This window comes from Rhodamnia argentea, chromosome 7 (genome assembly GCF_020921035.1).
Source record: "Rhodamnia argentea isolate NSW1041297 chromosome 7, ASM2092103v1, whole genome shotgun sequence".
Lineage (NCBI taxonomy): Eukaryota > Viridiplantae > Streptophyta > Magnoliopsida > Myrtales > Myrtaceae > Rhodamnia > Rhodamnia argentea.
The window spans coordinates 4,305,633-4,330,025 of record NC_063156.1 but is presented as its reverse complement, the minus strand read 5'-3'; the positions used below and the strand labels follow the sequence as shown (position 1 = coordinate 4,330,025).

The 24,393-nt window shown below is 41.1% G+C and overlaps 1 protein-coding gene and 1 long non-coding RNA gene across 3 annotated transcripts; one reads left to right on the top strand and one right to left on the bottom strand.

The window, feature by feature from the left end:
• Positions 1–5,027: 5,027 nt before the first annotated feature.
• On the bottom strand, positions 5,028–7,302 carry LOC115750931. Of its 2 annotated transcripts, XR_004016549.2 has the most exons (4): positions 7,133–7,302; positions 6,952–7,049; positions 5,887–5,978; positions 5,028–5,371 (listed from the first exon to the last, which is right to left on the bottom strand). It is a non-coding gene; the product is annotated as an uncharacterized LOC115750931 (long non-coding RNA). The 2 variants fall into 2 exon arrangements; XR_004016548.2 differs by lacking the exon at positions 5,887–5,978.
• Positions 7,303–19,898: 12,596 nt separating this feature from the next.
• Positions 19,899–24,243, top strand: LOC115750927 (BTB/POZ domain-containing protein At2g04740). The gene is made up of 5 exons (XM_030688562.2): positions 19,899–20,544; positions 21,698–22,457; positions 22,721–22,757; positions 22,833–22,966; positions 23,781–24,243. Exons 1-5 carry the CDS (start codon positions 20,073–20,075, stop codon positions 24,130–24,132), a joined length of 1,755 nt encoding a protein of 584 aa, XP_030544422.1. The 5' UTR covers positions 19,899–20,072; the 3' UTR covers positions 24,133–24,243.
• The last annotated feature ends 150 nt before the right edge of the window (positions 24,244–24,393 follow it).

The following is a 24,393-nucleotide window of genomic DNA, read 5'->3' as shown; positions in this document are numbered from 1 at the left end:
TGAACTGTTGATACTCCTGGCCGCTTGCTGAGCAAATTGATAATGAATTTCATAAGCCCGGTTTATATGTTTAAATGCAAATGGCCCGATTAAATTTATTCAACTTAATATTAGACGTTTTGGGGACATCAGCTGCACGTTTGTTTCGTTATGTTCTTGAAAACTCGATCCCTGAGAATGAGTTTCCATAGGATGTTATTCAGTTGGTCTTTAGATGCTAAAATACGTTTTCCTCTAAAAGCAACAAGAGATTTGGTTCTTCGAATGATGTATAGAAGAGGGACACATCCTATGACTGTTTTGCAGAATCAATAAAATCCTCGAAAACACGTCACCGGCGTCCCTCTGGCTCCAAAGAATGACTACAAGTACAATTTCTTGACAAAAACTTGTTCACCACCAAGTGGAGGAAATAAGGAAGCTTTGGATGCGCTTCAGGACTTCGTGCCTTGGGACATGATCACCAACGGTGGGATCTAGGAGCTCTAAAGCCGTTCCGTTGGCCCAATGTAGCCATGCCCGCAACAAGTTGCCTGGATAAATGTGATTTCCAAGCTGGCGTAGTTTTATATGCGACTTTGCATTTTGAAGAAAGAAGGCGATGCTGTGAAACGCATATATGGCTTTGAAGATTAACTGGATTGTGGGAACTTTGAGTTCTTTCGACCCGTCACGATCTCCAACTATAATTCTATAACGTCTCTATCATTCCAAGCTGCATCCACGTCCAAACACATATCGAGCACGACGTCACGTGAAAAAGAGAGAATAGCGCATATGAAGTTACTTTCTTATTCCTAAAGGTTATTATAAGCTGACCTAGGTGACATGGGGCACTTCGGGATTTTAAGATTAAGTCAGGATTGAGACGACGTTGCTCAATCACATAGTAAGCTTTCACGCTACATGAATTTATGTCAAAAGGGTTCATTACCAAACATAAAGTTGTGCAAGCTCCCATTGGGCAAGAATTCATAGACGAGAAGTTTTTCGTCCTCTTCCAAGCAGAAGCCCAACAGAACAGCCTCACCAGGTGCCGATGGCAACCAGCAAGACTATTGTCTTGAGCTCTTGTAGCCCTTGTGCTGAGCTACTTGATAGCCTTTTCACTGTTATTTTTCGTCCGTCGGACAATCTCCCCTGGTATTTTACTCTTATTGAGTCGATTCGCGCACACAAGACTAACATTACAAGATTGGTTGAGCATCGATAGATGAGTACCTTATAGACAGAACCAAAACCACCCTTCCTGAGAGCTTGTATCTCTCGAGTCTCTTGTTGCTTCCTTATGCTTCTTTAAACTGATCACAAGTGAATGGAATGCTCATACCATGATGGTGACCGCCATCCGATTCGCAACAAACTGGAGAGATCTCTCTCTGAAATAGCTTTATAAGGATATCACACAGAGAACTACCGCGGTTTTTACATCTTCATGACTAGAAAACAATAAATTAAAGAGATGCATCAAGATTCTTGAGGCGATGTAGCATCAATAACTCAAAAGCTAACTAATTAGAATGGTTTCCCAATGATTTGAGACTTGTTACCAAAAGCGGCAACATGATCTCGCTGTTTAACTTTGTCACCTTTTTGTTGCATTTCGCTCGGACTCTCGATCCGAGACGAATTTTGCTGTCTTTCGTCAATATATCTTTGGTTACTAATTCATGTTGTCTGTGATCATTCATAGAAGGCTATTTTTGTGTCGGATAGCTTCCTTTCTAGCCTATGTATGGCATACTGTGTTGGATCTGTGTTGTCATTCAAGTTCGAATATGCAAATGAGATAAATGAGTGGACAAGGTGTTCTACTATATATTACAAGGACGGTTAATCATGAACTAATTAGCCTTCTAACAATCCCAAAATATATTATAAAGGGACGGTTAATGATGAAAATCCGAATTAAACTACTCAGTCTTCAACGAGCTAAACGGACGTAGGGAGATTGACTTATCATGGGATGAGACTGACGAATAATTAAAAATTCAATGTTTTCGTTAAGTTTTTCTAGGAAATCAGATCCCCGCCAAACGGTGGAAATTATTTTTCATTCCATTTTTAAGTTCCAGCCAAATACCAAAAAATATAGTTGCTTTTTCTAGAAAAGGACTTTTCGGAACACATTTTTTTACAAAATAAATGGAGCCTCAAACTCGTGTCCAGCTGCCCTTAAACTCAAACTAAAAAGGGCCCACAACTACTTTTATACTCAAGCCCAACCCACTCAATGAATCAAAACAAAACCTGAACTCATAAAACTAAGGGTTAATATTGTGAAAAATCCCAAATTTATTGGTTTACTTTAGTTCGTGCTCTTTAAATTCCTTCGCTTCTCTCTTCTCTAGCATGACTTTGCTCTATGACCGCCCAGGTTATCCTACGGGGAAAAATGCCACTCTCAAAAAAGATGGCATTAATTCGTGCATCATTTTTTTTTTGTCAAAAGGTAAGATTTATTGCGTTTAGATCTCATTGAAAATGTTGCAAGTGCTTCTTGCATGTGGTACAGTGGACCATTGGAGAGAAGTCGTTCCACGTCGCATGTGTCGCTTAGTTTTGCTAATTGATGGTTTATACATGCTAAATCATGTCATGACTATTCTTTGTTTGCGTCCGATGTTTATGATTAACTGTTTTGTTGCTTTTGTCCGTTTAAGACTGTGATACTTCCTTTGAGAATTTCTACCGTCGAAATTCTCTTGTATATTTGGCTGTCTCCGTTGCTGGGGTGGCCATCCTACCTGGCATCTACTTTGGATAGAAGAAATGAAATGTGAGACAATTCTGTTGGATAACCTTTGGGACAGGCAAGTTAGGCATGATGAAGATAGATCACATAGTGATTGGTGGGTAAGGTGTAATGTCCTTCTAGCAGGTGAAGTATTGTTGAGCAGCTTAGATTGTTCAAAATTGTCTGACGAGAACACAAATTCTCTCAATAAAAAATCTACCCAAGACGACCAAGGAATGCTGTCATGAGCTCCTGTCTGGATACGGTGAAGATGAGGAATTTATATACTGCATATTTTGGATCACTGTGCCCACTGGTTCTACTATTATGGTCGCTGCTTTTGTCCCTAAAACAAGTTGATGGCCCTAGAGGTGGCCGGTTCCACGGAACCGCCGGTTCCGGTTCCTAAAAAAGGTGGAACCGCCGGTTCCGGGCCGGTTCTGTTTCCGGTTCGGAACCGCCGGTTTCTAGGCCCAATAGCTATTTTTCCCGGGCCTTCTCCCCCTTTTTTTTTTTAAAAAAAAAACCGGGTAGGAACCGTGGGCCCGGTCAATGGGCCGGTTCCAGGCCCCGGTTCAATATTGGCCATGTCTAGATGGCCCCTTCTGGTCTTCTAATGGAGGAAAGTGCAGTATGTGCTCTTCACTCTCTCTTTGTTTCGTCCCTTGTCGAACTTTTCGGTTCTAGTGAGGCTCGGAGTTGGACCCGTCAGCTCTTTGCAATGCTGCATATGCTTTGCGCTCCGGGGAGCGCTTTTGAGGTCAATTTGATTCGTACTCTCGTTTCGCTTGCGGCAAATGCTTATGTAAGTCGCTTCGTTACTGCTGTTCGTGGCGAAAACCGGAAATAAAATTTCTGTCATCGTTTATATTTCCCCTTTTCTTGAGGAGTAATCGGGGAAAAATAAGTAATGGCGATTCTTTTTCTTTTGTTGTTGGCAGATGTGCTCACACCGGTCGAGCGTGTGAGGATTTGGTATTTGTTAGATTAGCCAAGTCATTCAATCATTAAATATCTAATAATCTATATGGAAAGATATCGTTAATAATTAAGAGACTCTTCAAAGAAATTCATGCATGTGGAAAGATAAAGAAGCTTAAAATCTGATTTTTGCTCGAAAAACCTATTATAAAGATTTGAATTTTAATGTGGAAACATCTCGTCCTTGCTCCGTTTGTTTCGGAAACAATTTCCAGGATTTTTTTTCCTTATTTTCCAGCAAAAAATAAACAGCTTAAGGAAAGAAAAAAGTGCCCTGGGAAAGATGATTTCCTCTTTTTGTAAAGGAGAAAACATTTTCTATTATCTTTCCTTTAACTCCTTCACGTTCATTTTCTTTTCAATTCATTTTTATCTTTATTTTGTTCTTTCTTTTATTATTATTATTATTATTTTTTCTGATTCTTTTCTTTTAGCCTTGCTGTGCCCTTCGTTCGTAGCCTCCTTCATAATCCTGCATACATGTTTTCATATTATTTTGAAGTCCAGATTCCTAAATTTTAGCTTGATTTTTCCATCAGTATTTATTCTGTAAAGTCGGAAGCGGTCTCTTTGTCAGTGTCCCACATGTTTTCCCCTTTTGTAAACATCTTTAGAGGTAGAAGAGCCTTCTTGTACCAATTTCTGTAGTTGGGCTTTTGCACGCCGGTCATCTTCCTAATTCTCATCCCAAAAACTCATCATCGAAGCAGAAAGAAGCGAGCCCAGCATTGATTCGGGTGTTGGCTGGGGGTATGTGTTGAACTAACCGGCTATCTACTTTGTTGAGGCTGGAAGGATGAGGCCTGGACTCAGCGCCTTCTCCAATTAGATGAACGTTTGTCCTCTTAGTAATTGATTGGACTTGCATCGTGACCTCTTGAATTATTTTGGTATTGATATTTTCTGTCTGGAAATTAGAGTTTCCTTTCATAATATATTTGGGAGGCTGCAGAGGAACCTCATGCCTACAAAACTCGATATGTCCTCTCCTATCGCATCATAATTTCCAGCCGCAAAATTTAACAAAAATCAGTTTCGCACGCGACCATCCCAAAACTTGAAATAGACATGTAGAGATTTCTGGCTCGAAGCCCGAAACCATGGTAAAATAGAATGCAAAGTTACCATCTTCCAGAATAAGATGAGCTCTCTGAAGGGGGAATAAAGGAACATTTGAGAAAAAAACAGATCACATGATAACTCGTCTTCGATCTTTGATTACTGCAGTAGCCCAAAACAAATTTCTACCTATCTGCATATATATGAAGTCGATTAAACAAGTGGCGAGATATTTTATGTCTCGAAAGCAACATTAGATAGTAAAGAACACAAGTCGACTAACCGCTAATTCCATCGCTCCTTGATATCGCAAACATGGAATTTACCTACGATGGCGACCACCGAATTATGTTCTCTGGCAAGTTCTTTCAATTCGGATGCCATATGACTAAAAAACAATTAGGCAAAAATATCAAGAAAATGATTTATGGTGGATCAATTCTACGGACCAATTCTACGAAACGAAGAAAAGACTTACTCGTCTCTTTCGTAGATGTGCATGCGCGGACTCATAATGGAGTGAAAATCGAGATCTTGCTGACGTTGGATTCGATGCATCGGGCGGTCAATCAGAATTTCAAGTTCTCTCATTTCCTAGAAAGGAATCGAAAATAACTGGTTTACATCGTACACGGATCAAATTAAACACATTTCGCTATAAACGATTTCAGAAATCATCCTACGAATGTCTAACTGAGTCAGTTCTATTGATATTTAATAGAACACATTAGATTCGACTTCGTGCAAGCAATTTCCAGCTACTTGAATGGATTGAACTGAGACCTACAACTTCAAATTGGCCTGAAACCAAGAAACAAAACTCCCTAACCTACATGAATAGTGAGAACTCAACCAAATCTGAAACTAAAACCTATCTATTTTTTTATACAAGCACATTGAGTTTAGTACAAGTCCAGCAGGTCCAACGTTCAGCATAGCAAACTCAGCATTCGGTAATGGCGTAGTTTTGGAGGAAGTAACATTCATAAAACCCATATAAACGAGGTCAATCATGATATCATAACCGGAGGTTCTCGGTTTAGGCATGAGAGGAAACAAACGAGAGCCTCAAAGTAAAGTAATCTCACTATTATCCCGTACTATCTCACCTTTTGTTTGCTGATGATTCAATCATCTTCTTGGATGGAAAAGTCAGAGAATGTCAGAACTTAGCATTAGTCTCGAACCAACATTGTTATGCCTACAGGCAAGCAATTAACTTGAGTAAGTTTGGTATTTGCTTTAGTATGGCTGGTGAATTAAGAATCCTCGAAATTGAGAGACAAGTATTTAGGAATTCCATCGGAATGGGGAGATTATAAAAAGCAAATATTTGCTTGGATTTTAGCAAGAGTAAGCAAGAGTTAACATGAAATTAGAAGGGTGGAAGGAAAACCTAATTTCGAAAGCTGGTAAAGAGATTCTGATCAAAATTGTAGTTCAAGCTTTGAACCAATATGCTATGTCCATTTTCTAAATTGCGGTCTCTATTTGTCACACCATATAGAAAAGAATTGCCGCATTTTGGTGAAGAAACCGTGACTCTAAAACCGGCATTCACCGGAGGAAATGGGAGTTGTTAAAACAGAGAAAAGACCTGGGAGGAATGGGCTTCACAGATTTATTATCCTTCAACAGGGCCATGTTAGAAAAAAAACATGAAAACAAGCTTGGAGACTATCTCAGAACCCACAGTCCCTATGGAGTCAGACTTCAAAAGGGATTTACTTCCCTCGAAATTCTTTGTGGAATGCGGAAAAGGGGCATAACCCTCATGGGGATGACAAAGTGTTTTGATGAAAAGTTTAATATTCGTGAAGATAGATGGCCAAAACATGGCATGATTGGGGTACCAGCAGTGTGCCAGCAATTTGACGAGCAAACGGTTAGTGAAATACTAATGATTCCTTTGAAGACTCAATTTTCACACGATGGACTGGTGTGGACAGGAACAAGATCAGGTCAGTCTAATGTGAAGAGTGCATATACCATGGACAGAGCTGCGGTAGATCAGAATTTCACAGCACAAGCCTCATCATCGTACCAGATACCCCGCGAGTTAAGGAAAAGTATTTGGCGTTTAGATACCCCACCCAGAATCAGATTATTCCTATGGAGTTTATGCCAAAATGCAATCCTGACCATAGACAACCTATTCAGGAGAAACATATTACCTCAGCCTACATGCCCTTTTTGCAATCAAGAAGCCGGAACAGTGGAGCACTCGTTCTTACTCTGTCCTTGGACAGATTCAGTCTGGACTAACCCTTCGCTACAAATCAAAATTTCAAGTCAAGGGTGAGCAAGGATTCGACATTTGACTGCAATCTTAGAGTACCCACTCGACAAACCCACCTTCCCTTGACAATGTGGCTTGCGTTCGTTTGGCACCAACTCCCAAATCCTGCTACCGTAGTGGAATCGGCACACATACTCAGAAATTTTCGAAGATGGAACGCAAAAAAGGGCGAGACCCAGTCAGAGATCGGAGACTCACCTCAACAACGGACTCCACCAAAAGAGAGAAACTTTTTTACGGAGCGAGCACCGGAGTTATAGCCAGCTAGGTGGGTGACTCGTCGGGAACGCTCGTCGATGGTTCCGCCAGATGAAGTATTCTCTCTCCAAACGGCCAAAGCAGAGCGAGAGAGGGAGGCTAGAGTCGACCCTCGGGCTGAGACGGCAAGCGGGAGGCGTCGGTCGAGCGAGAGGGACGCAAGTTGAGGCAGTCGGGCTACTAGGGCTGTTCGCTGGGGACCTGGGTGTGTTTAGGAATGCTTTATAGAGCAGTTTTTGGCCTCCATATCCCGTGAATTGTTTTTTGTTTTTCCTCTCTCTCTCTCTCGGTGGAGTACAGCCAGCTTTTGCAGGGGTCAAAGCTAAGGGGCTGTCGTAGCTAGTTTTGGCAAAGAGAAAAGACGATTCTCTGCTGGAAAATTGCAGGAAGCAGAGAGTAAAAAGTGAAAATGCAGAGGAAAATGAGAGGGGAATCGAGTGAGATACTAGGCAAAAGGTAGAGACTTTGAAGGGACTTCTTCATGGGGTGGGGTGGGGGAAGGTCTCAAAAGAATCGTGAGTTTGTTGAGGGAGAGGGAGCTCGACTGAGAACACGAAGTGAGGCGAGGTCTTTTGTGTGAAGTTCTCGAGCTCTTCTGGCTGTTTCCTCGGCAGTTTTCTTGGCTGAGAAAGCACATAAAGAAAACGTGAGAGTGAGGACAAGAGCTTGGCGAGAGTGTCGGGACGCGAGGTCGAGAGAGAGAGAGAGAGCCGGGAATCGAATGGGACCGGATCGGATCGCTCAGGAGTGACTTGTCGATTTCCCGCTTTAGGCCGAGGACCGGACCGCCCGAGAAACGATCACCCCCTATCTGCAGCTGCAAAGGCGGACAAGACGGTAGAGAGAAGATTGCAACAAAGCTGGAACTTGCGCAGCGCGACGCGTTGCCTGGGGTTGGGTGCCGCCGGTGACGGCTTGCTTGGTTCTGGCGGCCCTGCGACAATGAAGCCGTGGTCCGACGGCTCTGTGATGGAGAACTTCACACCTCCAAACTGCCACTTCTCTCTCTTTTTCTCTCATTTTTTCCATTTTGGATTATTTCAACTTTACAAAAGGAAATTTCCAAGAAAATACTATGTGCTTTAGTTGAAAGCACCTCGGGTCGGGTGAAGAAACTTTGCCAGATCCGAAAGAACCCAAAAGCGGGAAAAAAAGAAGGCGTGAAAGTTAGATTCTAACACAAATTTGGCACTAGGGCTCTGCTTCTTTGATCCCTAGCGTGGACGCAATTCCCTAATTGTAACCTCAAATTACAGATCCTTGCACAGATGAAGTTTTGAAATGATCACTTGAACATGCGTTAGAATTTCCCTTGGCAGAGCCTGGTTCCTGTTTGTCCATGGGGACATAAAAAGGCTGGTCTTGCAGGCGCTGGAGAAGAGATTGTGTGACTGCGGAGCATCATGATCACCTCGGACGTCAAAGGTCTATCGGCAAGACCATCTTGAACGCTCATCAAGCCAATCTGGATGCACTTCAGGACACCGTACCTTGGGAAATGATCGCCTACGGTGGGATCTGGGAGCTCTAGAGCCGTTCCGTTGGCCCAATGTTGCCATGCCCGCAACGAGTTGCCCAAGTAGATGTGATTTCCAAGCTGACAATAGTTTTATATGCAGCTTTGCATTTTGAAGAAAGAAGGCGATGCTGTGAAACGCATACATGGCTTTGAAGATTAACTGGATTGTGGAAACTTTGAGTTCTTTCGACCTGTCACGATCTCCAACTATGATTCTGTAACATCTTTGCCATTCCACGCTAAACTGTTTGATCTGATCTGCATCCACGTCCAAACACAGATCGAGCCTGATGTCACTCGAAAAGGAGAGAACAGTGCATATGAAGTTGCTTTCTTATTCCCTGAAGGTTAGTATAAGGAAAGACAAAACTATGACCACCATGTGATATGGGGCATTTCAGGACTTTAAGATTAAGTCGGGATAGAGACGAAGATGCTCAATCACATAGCAAGCTTTCGCTTTGGGATAGAATTCACAAGCAAAAAATTTTTCGTCTTCTTCCAAGCAGAAGCCTAATGGCCTCGCCAGGTTCCGATGCAGCAACTTGGCAACCGGCAAGATTTCTGTTTTTAGCTCGTGTCCCTCGTGCTGAGATGCTTGATGGCGTTTTCCCTGCCGTGGACAATCTCCCTTAGTATTTTACTCGTATTGAGTCAATTCATGCACCCAAAACTAACATTATACATTGGCTGAGCATTAGCAGGTATGAGTACCATGTAAACAGAACCAAAACCACCCTCGCCAAGTTCATATTCCTCAGAGAAGCCTGTTGTTGCTTCCTTCAGTTTCCTCAAATTGATCACAAGTGACTCGTTGCTTCTAATGCTCTCATCGTGATTGTGACCACCATCCGATTCCCAACAAACTGGAGAGATCTCTCTCAGATAGTTTCATGGGGATAAAACACAGAGAACTATTGCAGTTCGCATCTTCATGACTAGAAAACAATAAATTAAAGAGAGGCATCAAGATTCTTGAGCCGGTGCAACATAACATAATATAGCATGCATGGATACATGCATCTTTATGTATCTATCTATTTTATTTTCTCTCTCTTGAAATCAGATAAATTTATTGGAGAAAATCGGTCTACAACGGTGAGCCAATATATAAGAACCATCCTTGCTTTTGGGATCACTTACAAGTTGCGTATGAGTTTAAACTCGATGTTCGCAACGTCTAAATTTTGCAACTTTTATGTTCTTCGTAACTCCCTTTTTCCCTCGTTAGTTCTCTCTTTTTTATTGCTAATCTTGGCAAGTGTACAACTCCTCAATACATATATCGCGTTGAAGGAGTGGTTTATATGATCACACAATTATGAACCGCTCTAATGCACTACACTAAGACATCAAACATGAATAAACCTTTTTTTAGTTGTGCTGCAAGGGACAACGTGCCTCTTTTGATCTGAACTTTATTATTTCACGTTCATTCTCATTCCATACGGTGAAGCGAAGATTATAAGAACCAATAACTTCTTGTGTAAAGCCTTGTGCTAAGCTAGATTTCTTCGTTCCTTCCCCTCCAAAGTTGACTCGATCAACTGCAAAAAATAAGAGGAAGTAATGACTGCATCCATTTACCCAAAAACGAGATCATCAGATCGGTTGTATGGATCAATAGCATCGTCGCCCATGAAGAAGGCTCTAGCATATATAACAGATCAAATCTACTGTATAGTGCATGACGAGCATACTATTTTCATATATAATTGCTAATACTTAATCAACATTTATCCACTTCATTGGTTGTTGGCCCGTTGTTCTCAATCTCACAGCTAAGGACCCAAATGAGATGAACACCTTTTATGATGCAACGTGCCCGGGCGGTGGCGTACGAAGGATACCCAGGCCGTGACGATTATGATGGTTACGGGGGCCGTGGCGGCTATGGAGGCTATCCAGCCTGAGGCGGTCACGGTGGTTATCCGGGACGTCACGGCTACGGAGGAGGGTATTGCCGCTTCGGTTTCTGTGGCTAGGGATGCTACGGACTAATTAACAAGTTTGAACTTGCGCAGATTATGGAATTGGCAGTAAAAAAAAAATTCCGAACGAGTTATTTCAGTGTTAGCTAAAGTGCCTTGGATGTGGAAATTATTGAATTACGTGTGATAATTGACTTTTCGATTTTCCTTTCTTTGTTTCGATTTAGTCTGTAAGTGCTTAATGAGGTGCAAAAGGTCAGATGTCGGGGACGAGGACAAGACTAATTAGGACAAAAGCAATTAGGCGACAAAACCCTGGAAATAATTAACGGGTTTGGTGGTGCTAATTACGTCTTTAAGCTTTACCTCGAAGGAGGTGTCCGTGTTGCCCTCCTCGCGTTCCGGTCCAGCTGTGGAAGGACCACCTAACCTTCTCAAAAATGAGCCACTGTTTGACTACGGTCCGATTCGCAAGTCAACGCTTCTTATGCAAGCATGATCACCCCATGACGGACAAAATCAAATAAAGACCAAGACTTGTTTCGGTGATTGATTGGAATTTGGAAATTGCCCCCACACCTAATTAATCTCACAACTTTTCGATAGATGGAATTCATCATATCAAGTCCCGCAATTTTTTTTTTTGTTGAGAAACTTGGAAAAATATGATTTGAAAGATCCACATAAATAAGAAAAAGCAAAGATAAATAGATCAGATAAAATCACGAACCGAATTAATTAGGCTTGGATTGGGCCTTTTTGACTGCCCTAATTGACATCAAGGCAAGTTTTTTTTACGTTTTCCGCGAAGAGATACTACACCTTTCGATGCGTATTTTCACATTAAAGCCATTGGCATAAGATGAAGCTACAAAAGGAACCATTTGCTAGACATTAACTTCTTTTTGGAAGGACTGTTGTTTGGTTGAAGTCCGAAGACATCTTGCCTGAAATTTGGCTTCATATGCGCGTCCGGCAATGCCCTCCTTTTTCTACTATCACAAAGGGTACCAAGTCCACGGAAATTTTTAAAAAGTGATTATGCTACTTAATATTGCACGGATGCGAATTTCAACGTTACAGCGTTATTATCGCCGACGAGTCTATTTACTGTTCATGATAGACTATCCATATCAAGAGACTCCATTTCTCGCAATTTCAACGATGATCAATAGCTTATATTATTAGAAGGAAAGGGAAAAAGTGTTGGAATCAAGGAGCTAAGCATACACGCAAGGGTCGAACTTTTTTTGTAATTTTGTTACCAATAGTGATTTGATTGGTTCCCTCTTATCGAGGCGTCTAGAATGTGTTGGGAAAAGGTTAATCTTCTTTTGTTTTTTGGGTCAATGGGAAAAGATTAAATTAGTCGGAAGATAAAAAGGGGTCAATAGGGACACTAAAGGGCCCAGAAATTATGGACTCACTTAGGACATTGCTGGGGAGGAAGACACAGACCAACCCCGACGTGCGCAACAAGAAGGGGCCTGTTCAATTCTTGGCCCACACTTGGACAAAACATGATCAAATAATTTCCCTCTTCCATTTAGACCGAGAAATCAAAAAATTTAAATTAATTCAGACACCCTCTTGAAAACCACATTGACGGGAAACCCTCGTCATCTTCTTGGGAGCAATCTCTCTCTCTCTTTCCTCCTCTCTCCCTTTATATATACATTCTTTTGGCTTCCGCTTTGATTCTCACTCTTGTGGCTATCTTTTCCCGTGTTGGGCCTCGAAGAAGAAGGAGGAGAAGCAGCAGCAGCAGCAGCCGAAGCTATGAAGAAGAGAAAGAAGATGTACTGCCTCATCATCAATGCATGCTGTCACTTTGTACAGTATCATCGCCATTGGAGTTTGGTTGAACTTGTTGTTGCTGGTTGAAAGAAGTTCAACGAGAGATCAATTATTCGCAGCGAAGGGTCTCTGGATTTTTTCGTGAAGGATGTATTCAACGACGGCGTACATGGAAAGGCCAGGCATTTTTTATTTTCCCTCTTTTCTCTCTTCTAAATTCTCTTGAGCAATCTTGTTTCCTTTTTTTTTTTTTTTTTGGTGTTTTTCTTCTTTGTCTTTTTTTTTTTTTTTGGGGTTCCTTGCTTTATCTGTTTCTTCTTGACTACTGAATGGAGGCGAAGGGGTTGGTGCATACACAGTAAAGCTACAGTTGAATAAGCTTTTAGATAGATCTTCAAGCCATTTTGGTGGCAATGAAAGAAAGTTTCAATGGTCTCTCTCTCTCTCTCTCTCTTTATGATAATGAAAAGGGAAACCCTAATTTTGTTTTGTCATATAAAGCACAGCATGGTGAGTTTTTTCCTTTTAATTATTGCAACTAATCATCTAAAAGAATTACTGACGAGAGTCTTGCTAACAAGAGTGTTGGAGAGCCACTGATTAATTACTCTTCCTTGTAATCCGGGCAGTGCATATATTTTTGAAAATGTACTAAAAGTAATTAGGCGATATGCTTCACTACCTTCGAAAAGAGAGAAATATAGATAATTCCGAGAGTTTTGTGCACTTATAGGTTTCAATACCATATTAAACAAAGTGTAAAAACCATGCCAACATGTCTATAGCTGTCTTCGATTTTCATTTTAGTCAAATTTTGGGATTTTTCTAAAATTCTAAGTTAGCTAGGTCTTGTATAGTATATACATGTCCCACACTGTTGGTAGGTATAGTAGCAGATAGGCTGATGAGACAAACGTATACGGAGCATTACATGAGCAGGGGCCACTTTCATGTTCAAACATATTTGTTGTAATTAAACTCCATCATAATCAATTAACTAAACAACTGCACCTATATGGCAATGAAATAAGTTATACATAAAAAATTTGGACAACGCGAATAATAATGCAATACGCTGTTTTCCTGCTGTTTTATGTTTTGTTCCTGTCCTAGTTGGCAAGTGGCATGACACGTGAATGCAATAAAACAATGCGGGAATCACAGGATCAAAGCCAATAATCAAAAGAAGCCATCAATGAAATGGGTAAGCAACTTGTATTTTTGCAATATAAATATGTCATTGTTCGTACCATCATAAGCCACATTTTTTTAAGTATTTTAGAGAGAAGGAAAAGGATAACGAGAGCTTTGTCATCTCATGGTGGAGAGAAGGCGGAGATGCATCTAACCCTAATCCAGAATTAACTTGAAATATAGTCAGGTACTGTTTTTATGAAAATCCCACTTTTATTTCTTTATTTACTTATTTATTTATTTATTTATTTTTTTCGGTTGCATGGACCCATGCAATATATGGCTCAAAAGTAAGTAATAGCTGTATCAAAATGAATAGTGTTTATTGCCAACTAAAAGTTTCATAACTGTTCATGAAAGATAGGTACAACCTACAAGGGTACAAAGGCACAGTGGGGGTGAAATTCTTTCGATATATGACGTAATGAATGAATCTGCTGAGCTCGAAAACCTTACCTGAAGTAAAAACGAGAGCAAACTTGACCTAACCCTGGCCATGTCGTGCTTCAAAGTCAACATGTTTGACTTCATGGAGCAAGGGCAACATTATCTTGAGTTTATGGCAGCGTTTAACCTCAACTTCTTCGCCCCTTTACGAGGCTTATGGGGGCAGTTTATGCATTAACTATATAAAATATATTACGTGATTGAATTTGAGGGTATTATTAATTTATTGAATTAGATAGAATAGAGTGAAGAGAGAGAGATATATAAAGGATAGTGGGGTTTTGGGGAAATGATGTTTTTTGTAGACCGTGTCGGAGAGTGAAAGCGATTTGGTTTCAAAATTATACGGCTTGCATTGCGCTCGGGAGAAAGTTGTTCTTTGACTTTCGATTTTCCCAATTTTCTTGTGTTCTAATCATCAATGTACAATGGTGATATTTCGTACCCTCCTCCAACGCTGATCAAGGTTTTTATACATAGATAATAAAGTTTTCAAATTTCAACATCTCCAATTTGAATTCCTATTCTTTATTATTTTAAGTAAAGAGCACCTCATACTTTAGGGGATCCCTAAGTATTATGACTTGTATTATATATTTTGAATGAATGTGCAAATGGGATTGCGTAATATTATATTATCGCTCACATGTTTAAAGATGAAATTATCAAAAAAGTTATAAATTTATTGCAATTGTACCAATTCACTCATAAACTTTTTGTTTACTAATTCAATCCTAAAACTTTTGCAATTGTGTCATATTTGGCTGGCCGGCGCTAATATGACAAATTTTTAATAACTTTTTCTATCTTTTTTCTTTTCTTTTTGGTTGGGTTGACAACCTCCGCTAGCCCTTGGGCAAGGGCCTCGTGAGCCCTCGCCGGCGCTTGTGACTTCCCAGGCTTGCCACATTCTCTAACGTATATTATTAATTAACGAATTATCAAATAATCCACAACTAATCATATAGAGGAACACAGAGAAAGCATCAAAGAATAACACTTTTATTTACTAAAGACCGACCAAGATCGGATCGGTTTTGTGTACAACTAGGGAGATACATCGGGAAGGCCTCAAAAAGTCGCATATCGCCTCTACCCGATAACAAAACGCAACTACATAAAAGCATCTACATCAAAAACTCCCATGTCTCTAAGTTAGTCGATCTATACATCAAAATGTCGATTTGTGCTGTACACCATCTACATAGAGCTACATAAAACAGCTCAGGTCCCCACTACACCGAACCACCCCCGACCACGTAGTTGAACGGGGAGTGGGCCGAAGAGTCCCAATCCACCCTCCAAGCGGCCGTAGATGGCCACAAAACGGTGTGGTGTCACCCCCACATCGAGCCCACCACGGACCCACATCGTGCAAGTAACCCGAACGAAATCTAGGTCCGATAATCCCGGTACGATAAAAGATGATAGATCCCATGATAGGCGGATCGACACGCCATAGGATATAGTGGGAAGATTGGCCATAACTCAGTTACCTAAAAAAAGGTCAATGAATAAATGGTGAGATAAACTCAGCAAGTTAGTTTTCCGAAACATCGACTAATCCATACAAAGAGATGAATGAATAATGTAAGCTTTAGGTAAACTGTAAAGTTTTGCGCAACCCTGAGTTTAGTAATCCTCTAATGACGTACTATGAGTAGCTACATAACAGTATACTATGAATATTAGGCATGGCTATATGTGCAAGAGGCATGTCATTGTTCGCTAGTATGAATTGACCACTTCAACTACGTACAGATTCCATATTGTCTCATACTGCCTCCTAGACCGGCCCAGTCAAACAACAAGGCCGCCCAGATACACAATAGGATCTTCTCATAGACTCTATGTGGTATGAACATCTAGGTGCAAAGCCCAACTCCACGTATCTTAATTGGTACCAGACCATATTATGTATGAACATGCCATGTTTTGTGCCAATGCGTGGCTTTGTGAAATGTCATGCAGTATTCAGCCGTAACAAGTGTTAACATCGTAAGCCAAAACATCGTATCAACAAGCAAGCTAATCTAACTATCTGAATATTACCCACAATCATTCGGCCAACACAACAGCACATAGATCCCAAGGTCTAGCAACTAAGAAGGCACGGTCGTTTCTTCGGGGGATGAGTACTTAGTCTCGTTGAGTGTCCCAAATACTATTCCTATCCTTAAGTACTTCAACCATGCCAATAAAAAAACTTATGAGCCATTCTAATTCTGTCACAAAATAGCTGATCCTAATCGTGCCTTATGCCTCTCGGCTCATTACAATTCGACCCCTCACATTGACGATTCTTTCCATCATTCTCGCTTACCACGGTTTTTCCGCACCCATCATGCTAATAGAGAACCATGTGAAAGACAACTAAATACCCACTTATCAAAACCAAACTCGTTCTTTCTCGGTTAAACAACTTGTCGTTCGATATAAAACAGTCCATCCCCTAACTTCACAATCCGACGCCAACTGAATTTGATCTAACCAGATTTCCAAACACCCCAACATGTTTCGACCCTTTACGCGCGCGTTTTCACTTGAATCTAATCTACCCGAAACTTCATCCCATCATTTTCTGCGGCGATTCCACTGCCGACACCGCTCATCCGAGTTTCAGTTGCCTCACCCAACTAAAATTCAGCACATGCACCAGAGTTAACAACCAACGACTTGAAGAATTCCCGGCTTGGACTCAATGGACAGGAGCCGAACCGCACTCCCCTGTCACGCTGACTACTTCTGCGACCCAACACCCAATCTGCGGCACCCATTGACTCGCCTTCACATGCGCAATGTAAATTCTAGTTATCTACCATTACCGGCACTCTAAACCGACGTCAACCAGCAGCTCAACCACCGCCGAACGCACCATGTCTCGGCACTCATTGGACAAACTAGTAGATGAGTTAGATAGGTAACTCGCTTTGGTCTTTGCTGCGCGCCTGAATACGAGTCACCGGCTACCGTGGAGTCGCCTAGCATCTGGTTGAGCGAAGAAGCTGGACTGCACACAACCGAGGAAGCCAAAACGCCAGATACAGAGTGGGGGTTTCTGATTTTCTTGCTTCAATCGGCCAGACTTCATGGGGTCAGATGGGCCTTCGTGAATTTGCAGCTGGGCCGGGGAAAATGGGCCGCGCTGCCCATGGTTATCCGCTGCAAAAAAAAAAAAAAAAAGGGACCAGCCGTCCCATTGGGCTGGACCAGTTTGGGCCACGGTAGCTGGCAGAAAAAAGAAAACAAGAGGGCCGGCCATTTGATTAGGCTGAGTTAATTTATGTGGGCCGAGCCCTCCCCGCTGCCTATTGTCACATGCACGATTGGGCCGAAAGTCTTTAATGGGCTCCTCCCGTGGCCGAGCACAATTGGGCCGAGATTCTCTTAATGGGCTGGGTCCAACCTCCGGCCACTCAACCGCCGTTCACCCATCAAGCCCGTAATCAATTCAAGGGCTTAGTTTGAATCATCCGCTAATTCACCCCGCATGAGTCATCTTTCCAATCCGTTTCGTTTATTTCTTGTTAATTTAGAACTATTTAAGGGGGTGCTACACCGCTGGTGACGGTTTCGAGTCTTTGCTTGCCGCGAACCCTCACCGAGATCTTGGTGAGGGCCGTGTGCCATTGCTGAGGCGAGTGGTCGTTAGGATGCTGCTGGCCCAAAACCTAAAAGAAAAGAAAAAGATGGAAAAATAATTAAAATTTTCAAAAAATATTAGAATATTATTAAAAATTTGCCATGTCAAGATTAGCGACGCCACGTCGGTGTCGGATCGCCAAATAGATTGAATTGACACAATTGCACAATGTTTAGTAATGAATTGACAAAAAAAAATTAGGAATAAATTAACGCAATTGTAATAGGTTTAGGACTTCTTTGGTCTCTCATGTATTGTGTATTTATATTACTAATAAGGGTGTTATTAACAAGTTTCCCTAGAGGACTAGTTCTTTTTTTTTTATGGGTCGAACCCTAGAGCATTAGTTAGATTAACTAAAAGTTGAAATAACAAATTTCAAGATTTATTGAAAAGGGAAGAATTACGGGGATTAATGAAACTATTTACTTCAAATAGTAAATAATTTTCCAAAGCACATTTAATAAGGTTTAGCAAATGTCCAAGGAACTCTGTTAACATTCTCTTCTTCAATTAGTTGGCTATTTAAATATTTCGTCGCAAACTGATTTCGTTTTATTTTCAAGCCTTTATGATTCCGTGTTCCTCGTTATTTTTAATCTTCTCCGTCTCAATTTTCCATGAGTTTGAGTAATTTTGTAAAAGTCATGATGGCATGCAACGATGGGAAAAAAGCTCACATAGATATCGGGCGTAGAATTGTAAATCTCATGGTCACTTATTCTGGATTATGGTTTTCCAGAATAATTTCGTGTAGACACTCTCAACTTCATAGTTGAATTCGAGAAAAGCTAGCAAAAAAAGTTCCAACCTATTGTACGAATACTAATTCAATTCTAAACTTTTCAATTTGATCGAATTAGTTCTAACATTTAACGATTGGTCCATGTAGTCTTTCCATTGGCAATCACTAACGTAGACACTAACCATATCATGTGACATGCTTATCCCTAACATGAATAATTGTTACATTTTTTAAATTCTCTCTCTCTCTCTCTCTCTCTCTCTCTCTCTCTCTCTCTCTCTCTCTCTCTCTCAAGACCAGAGAGTGTCCATGGCGAGCCTTGCCTATGACCAGCGACCCTTGCCAGACTTGGTTACAAAAAAAATAATGAAAAAATTTATACAAACAGTCCATGTCGATACACGGTCATGCTATGTAGGATGTTCGGTGTTCATGTCAACAATTCCCTATAAAAATTGGATGCAAGAACTACATTGGCAAATTGTCAAATGCTTTAGAAGTCAATAGGAAAAATGAAAAAGGTTTATGACTGAATTGAAATCCGCATAATATGTTTAAGATTTTTTAGGTAATTATTCCGTTGAATTTGCCATACATGCTCAATATTTATCTGTTTAAATGCAACAATCAATTTGCATCTATGCTCCATGAGAGAGACAAAGAGAGCCAGTGCCTTGCACGGGCTTAAAGCTCACTAGTATTAGCATGTAAGTATTCAATAAATCAAGTGATAAGTGGATAGTCGCCTTATAAAATATATAGAGATTCAATCGCACTATTTAAAAATGTCACTCAAGGCAATAGAACCAAAGAGCCACTTAACCAAATCTCAGAAATGATTGAACAGGAACGAGAATTCCACTCTAGGTTTGCTAGAAATCCGGCACCGGAGCGTAATTACTAATGAACGCGTATCGAAGTTCTCGAAGCCGGCTCCAAAAGAACAAAATACGCACAACTCGTTTTCATTTGCAACAAAATACATCAGTATACCAAGTGCATCAATCGTTTCTTTCGATAATCTCACAACAAGTAGGCACAAGTAATGTGGTATTACTAATCTAAAAACACATCATGCCAAAGAGTAAGCACCAAAATCTCACATGGTAGGAGATGGATGCGGGGGAAGAAGACTCCCAAAATCTTAAGGGGGCTCGAGAAACGACAATACGACATGCCGTTGCATCAAGTGGGCTGTGGCTATTACACACCTGAACTTCACATTCCTCTAATAACCCTACCCGTATAATACCGAAAGACCACAATCTCCCTCCAACTGCTTCTTCCTCTCCCTCTTCGTGCCCACACACCGCCATTGACATCCACCCAAGAAAAAATGAACACCACCTCCTCCGTCACTCCACCGTGCTCGCACCAGTCGATTCTCCCTCTAACTCCATAGTTGAAGCCTACCCATTTCCGCCATCGTCGCTAATTGTTAGGTCGCTAGCACAAGGGGAAAATGCCCTCAAAGCACCCTTCTTGGACGCTCGACTCCGACATGGACGGCATCGACCTTGACCCCTCCGACTTCGGCTGCTCCGTCGCCCTCAAGAGGGTCCCCAACGGCGACATCTTCGAGGCCTCCCGCGCCGGCGACGTCGACCGCCTCAGCTACCTCCTCGAGACCGGCGTCAACGTCAACGCCCGCGACCGGTGGGACTCCGTGGCGCTTTACTACGCGTGCCTGGCGGGCCACCTGGACGCCGCGAGGATGCTGCTCGAGAGTGGCGCGATTTGCTCCGAGCACACGTTCGACGGCGACCGCTGCCACTACTCGGCGCTCAATCTGAAGGTGAGGAAGCTGCTGAAGGCTTTCGAGGCCAGGCCGCCGCCGCTCGGACCGCTGCAGGGGGACTTGAGGGAGACGTTCTTGAATTGCGAAGCGAATCGAGCGTTCTTGGAGCAATCGGATAATCTTTTTCCGGGATCAGGTGCTTTTTTTTAAGTGTTTGTAGTGTGATTGATGTATTTTTGGTGTAGAATAGTTGGGTCGGTGAGTTGGCATACTCGCTTGATCATCGAACTTGAGTCAATTCTTATCAAGTATGAATGGAGTTTGACTGGATTCATTACCCACTTTAAATTCTTGTCCGAGCTTAATGATGCTTGACTTGGCAATTGAAGGTTTTTTGGAGTAATCTCAGGTTTCAGTCGAAGTTGCAGTTACTGTCATGTACTTTTTTCTTTTTCATTGTAATTTCAGTAGGAATTTGAACTTGGTCTGTTTTTGGGATATTGCAAGTAGTGGTGTTTGATGAATTGGTTATCTGTAATATCTACGTGCTGAAAGTGTCCTTCATAGATAGAGTTGTCGGGCTTTGCCGGTAAAGTTACTTTAACCAGGAATGTGTTGTGTTCACCAGATGACAGTTTACCTAAATGCTATGTGGGAGAATGAGTGGCTGATTTATTTAGGAGAATTTTGTGTTTTGTGAGACAAGGATATGAAGTTTACTGCAGTTCATGATAATTTTGTAGAACACAGGCTTGTTTGATCGCAGGGTGTTGATCATTCAGTTTGTGGCCCTTTTATGCTGGAACTGAAGGGTCCTTTGCGCAGGCAGTATTGAGGCATGGTCACTTTCTTGTAACCCGTTAGTTTTGATGGCTACTTGATGTTACTCGATTGTGCATATGCAATGGTCGAGCACCGAAACTTGGATGTAGTAGTGTAGCAAAATAAATTAGCCAATGCACGATGGGAATTGGTATGACTACTACTTCTTGCAATTTCAAGAAAACAACACACATTAACTTTTATTTCCAACTCCATGGAGGACATAGTTCTTGTGGTATATTTTTCCATTCTAACTGGGTAAAATTCTCAACTGTCTCTTTCATTTGATTTTATCTTGTGAATTCCTCATTGTGGTATCCATCTGCGCTGCACAGAGAAAGTGCCATTTAATGAATTTGTACTTTATAGACTTGTAGTGCAGAATCTATATGAAATTATGTTAGTTAACTAGTTGAGCATGGGGGTTTTGGTTGCTCTGTACTTTTGCTGGTTGATTATCAAATTTCGTGGCTCTTAGTACCCTACAAGGAAGTAAACACCTGACACCTGATATGGTTGTTGATTAGGTATTGGTTCTACTGGGGCTTCGCATTATGACCATTTTCCTCCGGATGTAATATTTTTCATACACGGTAGACCTATTGAAGCACACAGAGTCATCTTAAGTGCTCGGTCTCCCTTCTTCAAGAAAAAGTTTGAATCAGATTGGAAAGATCGCAGAGAAGTTAGATTTTCCAGGGAAAAGTTGTCATATCCCGCACTTTACAGCCTTATTCACTTTTTCTACTCAGACAGACTAGAGATATCTGTAGAGGACATGGAAGATCTTGTTAGGATCTGCAAGGTCTGCAAATGTGAGTCGTTGGAAACAACTCTTGAGAAGGAATTGATCCACCAAAAGTATGCGGAGTACAAGTCATTGAGGGATGCAGATAACTCTCAAAAGCGATTCATCTTACAGGGTTTGTCCCTTCCAGAAGAGGATCGCCTTCCTGCTGCCATGAATCGGATTCTTCAGATTTGTCTTGCCAATTCTTCCTCGGTGAACAGCATGCAGAACGGTGTTCATAATTTAGTTGCTTCTATTGGTGCATTGAAGATAAATGATTTTGTAGACGATCTTGCAGATGTTTGTGTTAGAGTTGATAAAAGGATTTTTCGTTGCCATCAGGTGGTTTTAGCATCGAGGTCAGAATATTTTAGAGCAAGATTATCCCATATGAGGGATTTACAGGATGAGAAAGATATGTTGCCTGCAGCTACACTTCCATGTCTTGAAGAACGTGACTTAAGCATGGAAATTTTTGAGAAAATGATTGAATATATGTAAGTGTTGGGCTACATATTTCAGTGGAGCATATCTGTTTGCATCCAGTCAGTTATTAGATTGGGTTTTGGGAGTGGTCTCAATAGTTCTCCAAATTTTAGTCACAGTCCAGTTCGGTGCACTGATAAGAGTTAGAACCCCATTTTGTCTTTAAGATTACTGTGATGCGTGAATTCTTAACTTGAACGGGTTTATTCTCTGAGTGATTTTCAGCTTCAAGTTTCACTATGGTGAAACTTATACATGCTCGTTGATGGTTCAGGTACACGGACAGTTTAAAGGAAGTAGATCCAGATGAGGTAATTAATGTACTAGTTGATTGAAGGTTGATGGTCCTATTTGGTGGTGCTGGAGCTCACTGAACTAATTTGCAGGCAGAAGAAATGTTGGATGCTGCTTCTAGATATCTATTGTTCCCTCTGAAGCGTGCTGTGGCTGATGTATTGCTGCCGCAACTGGAAATGGCCTCGCCAGCTGAATTGTGCCATTGGTTGATACTATCAGACATGTAAGTTTAGGACAGATATATCTTCAGATTCTATTATTTCTTTGATCGGTTGATCTATAATTCTTTATATGTCATGGGACAGGATTTCTTTTGGCTGTGCTCAATGCACAGATACTTTTGACCCAAAACAAAAAGGCACAGATACTAAATGTACTGGTTGCAGGCATCGCAACACAATTAATCAACTATTTAAATCCCTGAATATGCTAATTAATTTGAAGTTCGTGAGAGTTGGGCATTTTTTTCCTATTTAAACAGTGAAATTGCTGAAACATTTCAATCCCTTTCTGAATTTCATACTCTATCTAGTAAAAGAGGATGTTTAGTTATGGTTAGTTCAAAATGAATGAGAAAAGCGATGTGCCTAATGCTGGAATAGGTGGCTGAAACTTTGTAGTCAGGCTTGTTTGATATGTCCAATACGTGTTGAAAACTTATTCGTTCAGCACTCTAATAAAATTAAGCCCGTTTAACAACTTAGTCTTGACTTAAAGGATTCAATTAAGTTAAAAAAAAAAATCTCTGAATTTGCTAAGTAAGGTTGAGGTTACTTAATTACTCCGATTATATTCACCTTTAAAAAAGTATTAAAAACTTGCTTATAACATTGCTTATAGTCTAAATCCCGCCAATTACATATTATTAAATGTTCGATATTTTGCTATTATTAGATAACATACTATTATTTTGAGCACTTAAGATTATTAGCACTTAAAATACAGTATTTAGTTTTCAGTACTTGCTTTTCAGTTTTATCACATGGGCCTGAGTCTTGGATGTGAGTTCTCGTTTGACATTTATGCTGCACATGTAGGTACGGAGTTTTGAAGATGCGGGAGTATTGTCTAGATACAATGGCTTGTAACTTCGAGACATTTGCTGACACTCGCGAGTTCCGAGCAATGTTATTGACTTTGCCACCTCCCTCTGGGGATTCTTCGCTTCGAACCACGGTTCCAAGTGCTCCTGGAGCAGTGGCAAGTATTGATCAAGGCAATCTGCTAGATGACCTACGCGAGAAGTGGCTTGAAGCTGAAGCTGCTGAACTAGACAAGAGAGATGAGAGTGCATTGCTTTTTGATAAGCGCCTTGAAATGCTCATGCTTGTGGCTGAACAAGAAAAGTCCGAAACATCAAGCAACGATGATGATGGCTGCGTTGCATAATGAAGTCCTCCTTTCTCCTCAAACATTAAACAGAGAGAAAACTGAAATGGAGATTGTAATCATTTTTTCTTTCATTCAAATAAAGGGCATTGGATAGTGTGGAAATTTTTTAGCTGGAGTGACATTTTAGTTCATGTTTTTATTTGCGGCTTCAACACTGGTAATATACTGCAGTGAGAGAAACTGCATTTTCCTTTTGAATTTCCTGAGCGGGGATAGCTTTGGACGAATTTTGAGGTTGAATTTGCGTATGGTTTTTCT